This window comes from Mobula hypostoma, chromosome 1 (assembly GCF_963921235.1).
Source record: "Mobula hypostoma chromosome 1, sMobHyp1.1, whole genome shotgun sequence".
Classification (NCBI taxonomy): Eukaryota; Metazoa; Chordata; class Chondrichthyes; order Myliobatiformes; family Myliobatidae; genus Mobula; species Mobula hypostoma.
The window spans coordinates 164,788,850-164,802,618 of NC_086097.1; the positions used below are offsets into that span (position 1 = coordinate 164,788,850).

The following is a 13,769-nucleotide window of genomic DNA, read 5'->3' on the forward strand; positions in this document are numbered from 1 at the left end:
ACTGTTCTTCCCAGTAATGACCAGGCCCCAATAAATGAATATGCTTTGTTTTCATCTGCACCCTCTGTGGAATTAATAAAGGGAGGGTGGAATCTGTATAAGAGTGCTTTTTACCCTTTGCCACACAATAGCAAGAAATTTGGTTGGGATCTTCATGAAAGAGGCAACGTCAGACTGATTTTTATAAATTTTTCTCTGTAAAGGAGCAATTTGCAAATAGAATCACATTGCCAATAGACAGACCTCTGCAAGCATTAATATGCTAGCAGGGACTCTCTGTAAGTAATTGCGTACATTAATACACCTTCCCCTGCATCAGTGTAAGCACCAAATGAAACAGTGTTGTAGTAATGGAAACTTTCTTTATTAGAATCAGAATGAGCATGTGTCATGAAATTTGTGGTTTAGCGCCAGCAGTACATTGCAATACATAATAAAAACTATAAATTACATTGAGAATTACTGTATATATAAAAAAATTTAAAACTGGTGCAAAAAGAGGTGGAAAAGTACTGAAGTAGTGTTCATGGTTTCATTGTCCAGTCAGAAATCTGATGGTGAAGGGGAAGAAGCTGTTACTGAATTGTTGATTGTGTGTCTTCATGCTCCTGTACCACCTCCTTAATGGTAGCAATGAGAAGAGGACATGTCCTGGGTGATGGGGGCCCTTATTGTTGGATGCCTACCTTCATTAGTCAACCTAAAGGTAAAAAAGTTGCTCCTCGACTTCCTATTAAATTTTTTTTCCCCTTTCACGCCAAGCCAATCTCCTATAGTTTTTGATTCCCCAACCCTGGGAAAAAGACCATGAGCAGTCACCCTATCTGCACAACCCCGGTAAGTGCTCATTATGGTGGACTCTATGTTACCATTGAATTTGCACAAATAAAAGTATTAAAACAGAGGTATAAAAAAATTAAAAGTACAAATTTGTCCTTAGTCACATGTGTGTCATATTCCATTTCTGAAATGGATTCCAGTGAAACATTTCAGTCAAATAAAGCTTTATTTACTCTGGATCTATTGTGACAGCATTCATCCAAACTATATTGCTGAGTTTTCAAGTATGACTCAGCTGTTAAAAGCTGTTTGCCTGTGTACTTTGGCTGGTGTCTATTACCTAGGAAAATGCTGCCTTGTGTAACAGATTTACTGTGCTTTGGGATTTTTATTTTGATATTTCTCCAGTTCATGAAGGTTGATCATTGTATTCTTCCCTCACATGAGCTCTTCATATCACATAACAGTACTTAGTGACTTACTGATTAAGCCAAAACTTGTTCATGCTTGTTTTTGAATTGGAGGCACAAGAGACTGTAGATGCTGAAATCTGAAATAACAAACAAGTTACTTCAGAGATTTCCCTGCATCTTGTTTGTTGCTTGATTTTGAATTTCTCCATGGTCCTGCTTGTACTTTTGGTGTGATGTTCCTTACAACACTCCAGTACGTCTGTGATCTTCCAGCTCAGCCTTGCTCGGTATCCCAGTGCTTAGTTGCTCCAGATTTGGCAATCTTGCCTTCAGCTCCCATCCTCTCTCCTTCAAATTGCTACTTAAAATCCACCTCTGTGGTCAAGGACAGGAAATGCTGGAAATACTTAGTAGGTTGGTCAGCATCTGAGAAAGCTGAGAAAGAAATGGAGAATGGTTTAGATTGAAAACTTTTTATCAGAATAAGAAAAGTTACGAAATAAACTTTTTAAATTGCAGAGAATGGATAGGGATGAAGACAATGTCAGTGAGTCTGTAGAGATTCGAGGAGACTGAATGATATAAATGGTTGTGGTGCCGGCTCAGAAAGGGTTGTGAAGATGTTTTAATCATAAATGAGCCAAGTAGAGGCAATGTAAATAGAACAAAGTAAATGCTAACAGCGGAAGAGGAAATAAACTCAGAAATAAACACTGGAACTAAGCTACAAATTAGTGAAGCAGAACACTGCAGATGTTGGAAATCTGAAATAAAAGTAACGAATGTGGGTATATTTAGTAAGGCAAATTCTATAGAGAGTTAATGTTGCTGGTTAAGACCTTTCATTAGTTCTGGCTATTTTTGATACTGCACAGAAATGAGCCATTAAAGCCCACCTCATCCATATCATTCCTGCTGCCTATTTACACTAATCCTTTTTACCTGCATTAGGCCTGTATCCTTCTTTGCCTTTTCTATCTGAGTACCAGCACAAGTGTTTTTCAGAAAATGCTGGTTATCTGAAATCCTTGAATTCACAGTTAATGCCTGGCACTGTGACGTGCCAAATAAGATGCTGTTCCTCAAGTATTTTTGGAATACTGTAAAAGGCCAAAGAAAGAGTGATAAGAGTTGGGGGTGGGTTGAATGGTGAAATAAAGCGTTCGGCATTTGGAAGCTCAGGGTCATTTTGCAGACTGAACAGAGATATTTTGTGAAGCATTTGCCCAGTCAGCATTTGGTTCTTCTGCTGCAGAGTAGACTACAATGTAATACTGAATGCACTTCTGTAACTTAGGGCAAGCAGGTTTCTTAAGATTGTTGTAGCTGGGGATGGAGGCGGGGATTAGCTCCCACTACCTACTAAATGCTCCCAATGGCATGCGTCTCAAATAGTCTCCAACAACCAAGTCCAGCTCCTGGCCTTAACATGTGGCTTAGCTACTAAGCCCAGTGGAAAGGTTTCTACTGTCAGAAGGGGCAAAGGCTGGGGTTACTGATGACTTAAAACCAGTCGCTTCAGGCAGATGGGGCTCATCAGCTGTGATTGGCAGCTCATCTAGGAGAAGGAGAACTCTGATCTCAAACCTCCGCTGCCTTGCGGCTATACCAAATTATGGGGAAGGCTTCTGGAGTAAACCCCAAGGAAAAGTCCAGAGCCGAAGTCCCTAAGTCCCGAGTTCAACATTGACTGGCAAATCCTGTGACATTGTTGGTGCAAAATTGAGTCGGTCTCTCTGTCATTCATTTGAATTCATCAGCTGCGTGGAGAAGGCAAGCCTGCTGCATGGGCAACAGCTTGCTCTCCATATTGTACTGCCCTGGCTTGTGTATCACATAGACAGCTGGGGCACAACATCCATGGCCGGCTTTGACCAACGGAGGGCCTCAAGGGCAAGCACTAGACAATGAGAAGTGTGTAGATCTTGGATGGTGGGGATAAGATGATAGGGCAGGTGTTGTATCTCTTCATCTGTTGTAACGATTTTTCGAAATCTTCTACGGTGTGGCATGAGGTACAATTTTGTTAAATGACACTCCTATTGAAGCAGCTTAGGAAGTTTAATGGCTTGAAAAGTTCTAAAAAAAATCTTGCTTTTTTTTTTAAACTTGCAAATTGTTGCAGTTGTTCAAATTGTAAAACCTACAATACCACATCGACAATTTCTGGTCTCATGCAGAATATGCCAGACACAATTTCCATGAAAAAAGACCAAATAGAATGTTGGAAATCTGGACTAAATATCTGTATACCTATCCAATAGATTGCAATAATTGGAGTACTGGTCAAAATTTGCCATGTAACAATGAAAAACAAAAGACCAAAGCAGTTAGTATATCAGTCAGTGTCTGTGGAAAGTGTAGGGATTGTATTGATTTTGGTGTTCTGTTCAATTAGTTTAAGTATCTCTTTTTCAACTGTCTAGGATACATTGATTTAATAATCTCCTTCGGTGTCCTAAATTTCTGTGATTCTGTATTACTTCCCCCTGCCAACAGGAACTTTGATCTTTTTGGCTCCAGGCATTAAAACATATTTTATCAATTTTGTATAGAATTTTTTGATCCAGATTATATTGTGGATAAAATTACCCAATTTGTGAAGCGGCTTGCTAACTGCTCACTCAGCATTTCAGTTTCAACAAAAAAATCTTCAATTTGATTCAAGGTAATTTAGATTTCTGCTGGATGTTGATGAAAATCCCATACTGCAGATCAACCATATCACTTCATTTGAGCAACTAGAATGTAGGAATTAAGAGTAATACTCTGGATGTGCCAGCAATGCAGAATGATAGGAACAAGTAATACTTCAGTGCAAGTCCTTCTCTTATGTTGCACACAGAGGGAACATGAATCAAACACATTGTCTAAGTCAGGGTAATGTTATACAGTGAGGCATGAAGGAAATGTGAGATTAATACAGGGAGGTGGCAGAGAGAACTGGGGAGGCTGGCAGGAAGTGAAATGGATAAAGGTGAGGATGGAGAAATGGACTTCAATGGAGAAGACTGACGGGCAAAAGATATGCATCGAGACTTGGCTCACAGCTACTTCAACAAATTCTGGTCATGATTCCACTTCCTTTTACACCTCCTTTAACTGAAACACCATCTCCTATTTACACTCCCTCCAATCATGATTCCTCTCATTTATACCCCCTCCAATCATGCTCATCCTATCTAAACCCCCTCCGATCCTGCTCATCCTATCTAAACCCCCTCCGATCCTGCTCATCTATCTAAACCCCCTCCGATCCTGCTCATCTATCTAAACCCCCTCCGATCCTGCTCATCCTATCTAAACCCCCTCCGATCCTGCTCATCTATCTAAACCCCCTCCGATCCTGTTCATCTATCTAAACCCCCTCCGATCCTGCTCATCCTATCTAAACCCCCTCCGATCCTGCTCATCCTATCTAAACCCCCTCCGATCCTGTTCATCCTATCTAAACCCCCTTCGATCGTGCTCATCCTATCTAAACCCCCTCGATCCTGCTCATCCTATCCAAACCCCCTCCGATCCTGCTCATCCTATCCAAACCCCCTCCGATCCTGCTCATCCTATCCAAACCCCCTCCGATCCTGCTCATCCTATCTAAACCCCCTCCGATCCTGTTCATCCTATCTAAACCCCCTTCGATCATGCTCATCCTATCTAAACCCCCTCGATCCTGCTCATCCTATCCAAACCCCCTCGATCCTGCTCATCCTATCCAAACCCCCTCCGATCCTGCTCATCCTATCTAAACCCCCTCCGATCCTGTTCATCCTATCTAAACCCCCTTCGATCGTGCTCATCCTATCTAAACCCCCTTCGATCGTGCTCATCCTATCTAAACCCCCTTCGATCGTGCTCATCCTATCTAAACCCCCTCGATCCTGCTCATCCTATCTAAACCCCCTCCGATCCTGCTCATCTATCTAAACCCCCTTCGATCATGCTCATCCTATCTAAACCCCCTCCGATCCTGCTCATCCTATCTAAACCCCCTCCGATCCTGCTCATCTATCTAAACCCCCTTCGATCATGCCCATCCTATCTAAACCCCCTCCGATCCTGCTCATCCTATCTAAACCCCCTCCGATCATGCTCATCCTATCTAAACCCCCTCCGATCATGCTCATCCTATCTAAACCCCCTCCAATCATGCTTGTCCTATCTAAACCCACTCTGATCATGATTTCTGTTATTTACATCTCCAAGAATTGTGATTGCACCCTTTTACAATTTTTCCAGTTGCCGTATTTTTGCATCATTTGCTCCATTACTTCCACCTGCTTACACTCATCAGTCCTTCAATCTTTCCAGCTTTCTCTTTACCACAGATCTCCCCTTTTGCTCTTCTCTCCTCATCTGCAATTGCCCCGCATTTTTATCTCTGATTAATATTTTTATCTTTAATATTGTCAAATTCTGGTGAAAGCAATTCAGCAACCTCACATATCCAGTGTTCCATAAACAGCAGAAATGTGATAACACAGAAAGAGTTGGGGTGGGGGGGGGTAACAGAAGCTTAACTGGCAACACAGTCCAGATATGAGGAAGCAAAGAAGATCTCAATGCAACACCGTTCCACCCTGCTAAGTAAATATTCCAGCCATATTCAAGGCCAGGTTTTTTAGGCTTAGTTTGAGTTTCCTTGGAGTGAAGCAAAGGGGTAAGGATGGAGAGTCCTTATTGTGAATGTGTGTTACAGATGTCCGAAAGCTCGTTGTCAAGCGATTACTTAGGGTTAGAAAAGGACTCGGGCAGATCAAATGAACGTCATAAATTCATTGAATTGTATACCAGGGAAACAGCCCTGTTGGCACAACTCACCCACCAATCACAATGCCTATCTAAGCTAATCTTATTTGCCTGCATTTGGCCCATCTCACTAAATCTTTCCTATTCATGAGCCTGTTCAAATGTTTTTTAAGCATTGTAATTGTGCCTTCCTCTGCTGTTTCCTCTGGTAGCTTGCTTCATATATCCCCTACCCTCTGTGTAAAAAAAAAATCATCCTTCAGGTTTCCTTTAAATCATACCCCAACTCACCTTAAACTTATGCCTTTTAGTTGTAGACTCCATTACCCCGAAAAAAAGACTGTGACTGTCTGTCATATAAAGTACTGTGCAAAAGTCTGCGGCACATTCTGTGTATCTAGCTACAGTGCCTCAGGTTTTACACAGTACTGCATTTGTCAACGTGGAGTGGGGAGCAAGTTTATAAATCTGGCAGGAGCAAAGGATGTTGGGAATGATGGCGGTGGAGCGCCTTGGGAGGGATGTGGGACAGGTGGCAGGGAAGGAGTGTCAGGGCGGGGGAAGGCTTGCACGGATTCTGACACACCAGGCAAGGTCATTTGATTCCTTAACAATTGGTTTATTGATCATTAAAGAACGTCTCTCTTGTGCTTCCCACACCCTCCCCTCTCCCTTCCCCTTTTCCCAACCACGATTCCCCTCTTCCCAGCCACAATTCCCCTCTCTCTGCTCCCTTCCCATTCTCAGTCCACAATAGAGACCCATATCAGAATCAGATTTATCATTGCTCACATGTATCATGAAATTTGTTCTTTTTTGCGACAGTACTATAGTGCAATACATAAAATTACTACTGTACTGTGTAGAAGTCTTAGGCACCCAACTCTATTTATTGTATGTGCCTGAGAGTTTTGCACAGTACTGTATATGCCCCTCATAATTTTAAAAACCTCCACAAATTCATGCTTCAGTCTCCCTTGTTCCAGCAAAAACAATCCCTGTTTATCCATTCCCTCAGGCATCAATAATCATCAGGGAGGAGGTATACCAGCCTGAAGATGCACACTCAACGTACTAGAAACAGCTTCTGCCCCTCCACCATCTGAATGGTCAATGAATAATACCTCATTATTTTGCATTATTTTTATATATTCCTATTTTATCTTATAGATTTTAAATGTATTGTACTGTACGGTAGCCTCAAAAGAAAAATATCACAATGTACAGTATGTCAATGATAAACCTGATTCTGATTCTAATTCCTTCCTTGTAGCTCTAGTTGGACCACACTTGGAGTATCGTGTTTAGTTCTGGCCCCCTCGTTATAGGAAGGATGTGGAAGGTCTAGAGAGGGTGCAGAGGGAATTACCGGGATACAGCCTGGATTACATGGAAACATTAAGCGAGCTTTGGCTTTTCACTTTGAACTGAAGAAGGATGAGAGGCAACTTGATAGAGGTGTATAAGATTATGAAAGGCATAGATAGAGTAGACATCCAGCAACTTTTTCCCTGGGCAGCAATGGCCAATATCTGAAGAAACCCATTTTACCTGAATGGAGGAATGTTTAGTGGAGATATCAGAGGTGGGGTTTTTATTATACAGAGAGTGCAAGGTGCCTGGAATGCACGGCTGGGGTGGTCGTAGAGATTGATATAATAGGACCATTTAAGAGACTCTTAGATATGCACATGGATGTAAGGAGGGCACCACAATAGAATAGCGGTTGGTGTTACGTTATTACAGCCCAGAGCAGCAGAATTCAGAGTTCAACTCTGGAGTCCTCTGTAAGGAGTTTATACAATCTCCCCATGTCCGCTTGGTTCCTCTGGGTGCTGCGGTTTCCTCCTGCAATCTAACCAGTTAGTATGTTAATGAGTCATTGTAACTTGCCCTGTGATTAGATTAGGGTTTAGTAGGTGGGTTGCTGGGTGGGACTGCCTGTTCTACACTATATTTCTAAATAAATAACCATTTATATAGGTTGGCACAACATCAAGGGCTGAACAACAGCACGGTGCTGTATTCTATGTTAAGGTCTTGGAGCTCATCTGAAGAATTGGCTGTGGTGAAGTGCTCATCGAGATTTGAATCATTATCTGAATTGAAAGATTAAAATAGGCAGTTTTTACTAAGGCACATGATGCTTTTGGGAAAGAAGTGTGAAAAGATTGAACCATTGTGGATGGAATACCAAAATCATTACAGTATTTTTTAGGTAACTATTATCAATGTTAATAGGATCTGAACTATTGAGCTATTGGGGCAGAGCCATCTTGAGGTCAGAGCCTGGAAATGCAAGCTGGTTGTGGATTTCCTGATTACAATATCGGATTCTACTTTTCACCGTAACATTTTTTTACCATAATTAGCATTCATGTTCATTATTGGAATCATATCTCGCAACAAGCATGACATATGACTCTTAACTTTTGAAATTAATTTTATCAGATGGAATTTTCAATGCAATTTAAAGTGTATTGTTGGAATGCCTTTGATCTGAACAATCAGGACTAACTTTGAGTCGTGTTAATATGACTGCCTGGCTGATCAACTCTGCCTGAGTGTGTCAGCAGGGCTTCTCATTTAGCCCAGTAACTGATTTAAATTGTCCACAATGATCTTCCAAAATATCAGAATGCAGTTTCCGTTTTTTTTTATTGTGTCAGTCGAAACTGTAATAGGGATGGGCGAATGGTTAATTCTGGCTGAAACTTTTTTGGAGAGGGAGCAGGGTTAATGTATTAATTCAATGTCCTATCATCAGAATAGAATAAATTTTACTCTATATTGACAGCATCTGCAGTACTTTATTTTTGGCCATTTTGGGGTAAAGCCACAGGTATCAGCTCTGTAGCACCACCAGACTCCACCACCACCTTATACCATGTCAATGAGAACTGCCTGGATTTCCCTCACTCTCTCCAATTGAGGTCATAAATGGGATAGAAATCTGGTCCATGGAGAGATTACCACTTCCACCCTCCCTTCTTCGCAAAGTGAACCATTGCACGATGTGATACCACATTTTTCAGTGTCAGAATCAGACTCGTTTATTGTCACTGACATACGTCATGAAATTTGTTGTTTTGTGGCAGCAGTACAGTGGAAGACATGAAAAATTACTGTAAGTTACTATAAGAAATATAAAATAATTAAATATCATGGTCCATTCAGAGATATGGTGGATGGGAAGACGCTGTTCCTAAAAAGTTGAGTGTGCATCTTCAAGCTCCTGTACCTCCTCCCTGATGGTAGTAATGAGAGGAGATATGTCCTTGATGGTGAAGGTTCTTATTGATGGATGCCGCCTACATCCAATTTCTAATGCTTTAATTACATAAATTGAAGTACAGAAAAAAATCACCCATGAGATGACCATTAGAACCTAGCAATGCACTAGTTCACTGAACTTATATTCCACAAGCTACGCTGAACAAGTGGGGCACAAATCACCTACCAAGGATGACTGACATTGAAATATTTGATGCAATTCTTTGAAATCAGGTTCAATAAGCTACTAAGAGACGGATGCCAATATTGCAATACTTAACACGACGATTGTGCCAACAACAGGATTCTTCTCTTTCCTCCTTCACTGTCTTGGGTAATTTCTGTATAATTTATGTTCACTATGTTGTCTGAATCTACGTTACTGTGATGCAAGTTTTTCATGGTAGCTGTACCTCATCATACTTGTGCACATGACAATGGACTTGACTTAATCCCTGTTTGCTCACATTAGAGCTTTGCTTCTGAACTTTCCCCCATAGGTGCAGACTCTGAATGTGGGATAGTTACCTGGAACCCAGGCATGACTAGCTTTTTCAGTTCATCCTGTACAGCAACTGTTGAGGCATGATTCAACTGTAATGCCAACACATCTACACATAACAACAAGTTGTTTTTCAATGCTGGGGCCAGTCCTGTAGTCTCCTATGGTTGGTTGTTCTTCAGTATTATTATGCTTCATGGAAATATCTGTGTGACCCAGTCAATTTCAGCAGGGCTCTTCCTCGAGAATTTTCCCATCTTTTAGCTCTAAAGACAATGCATCATTAAATATTATGGTTGTCAATGTTCAGGAGCATAAATAAATCTTGATTTCTAGTTTTAAGATTTTCAGTTAACTAGAGCATTGGAATAATTTATCATATGGGTGACAGCATTACTGTGTAAAACTTTGGAAAGGAAGCGATTGATGGTTAATGGAAGTGCATGTGATTCACTTTTATTGATGCAGGAATTGCGAGATTGATGGAACTGAATAATAGAGCTGAATTTGAAATGTACCCCTTATCACCAAGCCAACAAAATGCTTCAATTCTCTTTCAGTTATTTGTTTAAGCAGCTTGTCCTGTTGACGTCATGAAAATAGTTCCCTCTGCCCAGCACTGTCCTAGGACAGGAGCAATGACTGGTGGTAACCATGGTGCTGTTGGAATATGCTCTGTACAAAACAACATTCAGGATCTGTTGAAGTGAAAAAGATGGTTTAAAAAATGAGTTGATAGATGCCAAACTTGACAATTAAGACATGGACTTTTCCTTGTTGTTGCTGCATAGGGCAACATGAATACCACTGTCTTGTTTTGCTGGTGACAAAAGAGCTTTGGAAAATAGTTGATCTGGCTTTACTGTTCTCCTTTTTAAAAAGTACAAACTACAGCAGTTTACTAAAAGTTTCATTCACATATGTATATGTATTTGCATAATTTGGGCAGAATTGCTGCTGCATATCTCCAGGGACCCAGGTTCCTTACCTGGATTTCTTAAATGAGACCAAATGGGTTTCCTTAGAGTCTCTGGTTTCTTCCTAAAGATGTGCAGGTAAGTTAATTGACTATTGTAAATGACCTCTTAGAGTAGGTAAGTAGAAACAAAACAGAGGGCCATTGAACAGCAGGTGGAAGAGAAAGAGAGGGTGGGGAATAAATTGCAGGGGTACGAGGAAATAAGAAGAGGGGGAAAGAGATTGCTTTGCCAGCATATGTTCCTTTCTTCTGTGTTGCAATAAGTAATGCATGGCTGCTGTGGCTTATGTGATTTTCCATTTACTTTTTACCATTGCAATGTTCTAATCTTTCCTCCTTCTATTTTCTGCTTGCAAGGAGTTTCCTTGGCCCTCAGTAGCTCCACCACTGGAACCCTGCTTCTCACGGCCTGCCAGGCCAGCCAACCAGCGCCCACCATCGCGGTGGGCTTCACTCTCACCTTCTGCCTCACAGTCTTCATCCTCTGGGGATTTAGTTTGCATCGGTCAACCGAGTGAACCTCCTGCAACGGATCAAGAACATGACCCAGAGCACAAGCCTGCATAGTACACAAGTTAATAACAAAAAACACTAATTCACAGTCCCAATGATCCTGTATGGCGGAAAATTCTACTCAACATTCAGTTATGAAGGATTCAACAAATCAGGAATGAACTGTTGTGTATCAAACCTATAATATAACTGCAGTGTCTGTGCTTAAGAATGAGAGTGCTATCCAGACAGACGGCTGGAAAGATAGCAGTTTCTTTGCTTGTAATGCAGTAGTTTATGAGTGTTTATTTTACTTAGCCATATTGTTTGGCAGACAAAGCAATTTGAAAGGTAGACTTTGAAGATACACTCCTCCCATCTGTCTGCTTTTCCATCAATGGGACTGGGACTGTGGTGAGGATTTTTTTTTCCCACTGCAACCAGGTGACATGCATTCAGTGTCATTTTCCTGGCAGCTGGAAATCTTGTGATTACAGTGCAGATCTCCTAAATAAGAATGGGTAGATATGGTTTCTATGTTCCCAGTGCTACCTGTTAGATATGTCTGAAACTGCAATTGGAATGAACTTTTCTGTGTTTTTAAGCTGGATAATTTGCTTCAGGTCCAACAGTGAGAAGACAAATGTTCATTGCCATCTTGTCAAAGATGCTCTGGCTGGCCACCAAGTTGCCCTGCAGTTATGACTTAATCACCCTACCATTCCTGATGGTTGAACAGAGCCATTGGACCCATTCACGTGTGGATCTTTTATCCAGTGGAAAAAAAATTATAATAAATGCAAAAAAGTATTTTAAAGTATCACAATAAAAAAATAACATTATATCTACACAATCTTGTAATTCATTGCTTACGGTAGCTTCACAGTATTACCTTACGGCATTGCACGCCTCAGTAGGATGGCTATGGTGCCAAGGTTTTTGTTTGTAAAATGTGTGCTATCCAAAAGAGGAAGGTTCTAGAGAAATTGAAGGGGTTGGAGTGGTCTCTCAGTAATTTGGGCTGCCTTTCTTTTACATTGCACTGTATTGGTTTCCATGTAAAATAGTCCTAATTATATTCTTTTAAAAAACACATTAGTTTTTATTTTACTATTGATGCCAGTGTGATTTTGTAAAGTGCTTCATATGGATTGAAGCTTTAGTTTTAATGACACAGAGTTTACGGTGCTCTCAAGTAAAGCAAGTAAACCCAGGTTTAGGGACAAGAAAAGAAATTATATTGAATAGAGTTTAATTTTTTTTTGCTAGAGCATAAAGCAAAAAAGAAGAATGATAAGGACAGTCTTAATAAGTTAGTTAAATGACGGTACAATACTTGACTTGCATGCCATTGGGTCCATAGCACTTTAGTGCATGTATATAGCTACTGTACCCCAATATCACAAAAATGAACAAAACGACAAAGAATCCACTGTTACGATGTTGTGAGGTTAATCATGTACTGTATTTTAATTATTGGTGTTTCTTGCATTAACTAAGGAGAAAGCATTTTTAACTAAATTATTGTAACAGTTCAACTGTCTGTGTACAGTATTGATAATTTTTGGAAAATATTGAGATATTGTTCAAACTTAATATTGTAATGAATGTCTTTAGGGTTCAGTGTAAGACAATTTACCCATAAATAAAAGTTCAAATTTCCAACACCTGATTTTGCTTCTCAAATCCTTTTAGAGAGAAACAATGCCTGGTTCATCTTTGCAAGTTGACTTGTGTCTAGGTGTGAGAGTTTGATTGTGTGTGATAGAGTGAGAAAGTGCAAGGTTCTTTGTATGAAAGAATGTGTTGTGGTTGAGTGTGCATGCAAAAGTTTATGCATCTGGATTTGTGTGAGACTTATCCTGAAATCCATCTAGGAATATGGAAGAAAGAATATGGGTCAGGATATTCTAGGGTTACCTCTAGTCAATTGCCTTTGTACTACCTTCTACAATTTATTTTTTTTATGAATTGTGTATATGATGCTAAGTGCCCATGATGCTGCTACACACGTCTTTTACTGCATACGTGTACTTGTATTTGACAATCAATTAAACCATGACTGTAGACAAGTCAACACACTACCCACAATACATACTGCTCATTTCCATCTGCAGATACTGCCTGGACTACTGAATTCTTCTAGCAGTTTGTTTTTTTTCCATTATTCCTGTTATTTTGTAATCAAATGCCTTTTTGGAACAAATCTCATGTCTTCCCAGTTGTTGGATGTTATGTTCACAAAAGGAACTGTTGTTCCCTGTTTACACAGTCCTAGCTCCGACTCCGTGTGAACCACAAGAGAATTAAGATCACCAGACCTGATAACATTCCCAGTCTCTGGCACAATGGTTTATGCCAAATGAGAAAATAAGCAAAAATTGGTCAGGAGACTTTGAAATCTGCCAGTTTCCCAAAATTTTAACATATTGAGTCTCAATACAAACTGACAGGATGTAAAAACAATGTGGCTTTCTTTTATTATTCATGTGGCAAGCCACTTTTTTGTAAATTTGATCTTCTTCTAGAGAGTCATTATCATATAGGATAAAAACAGGCCCTTTGGCCCAACTGTTACAAG

The 13,769-nt window shown here is 40.3% G+C and overlaps 1 protein-coding gene across 3 annotated transcripts in view; it reads left to right on the forward strand.

The window, feature by feature from the left end:
• The window catches only part of LOC134351995 (microtubule cross-linking factor 1), a 219,489-nt gene extending 206,638 nt beyond the window's left edge, over positions 1–12,851 (forward strand). For 2 of the 3 annotated variants that reach the window (XM_063059028.1, XM_063059020.1), the window contains exon 15: positions 11,054–12,851. In XM_063059028.1, coding sequence (XP_062915098.1) covers positions 11,054–11,263 — 210 coding nt within the window. In that variant the 3' untranslated portion in view covers positions 11,264–12,851. The remainder of the gene's footprint in view (positions 1–11,053) is intronic. The other variant, XM_063059036.1, reaches the window with a different exon arrangement.
• Positions 12,852–13,769: the final 918 nt, after the last annotated feature.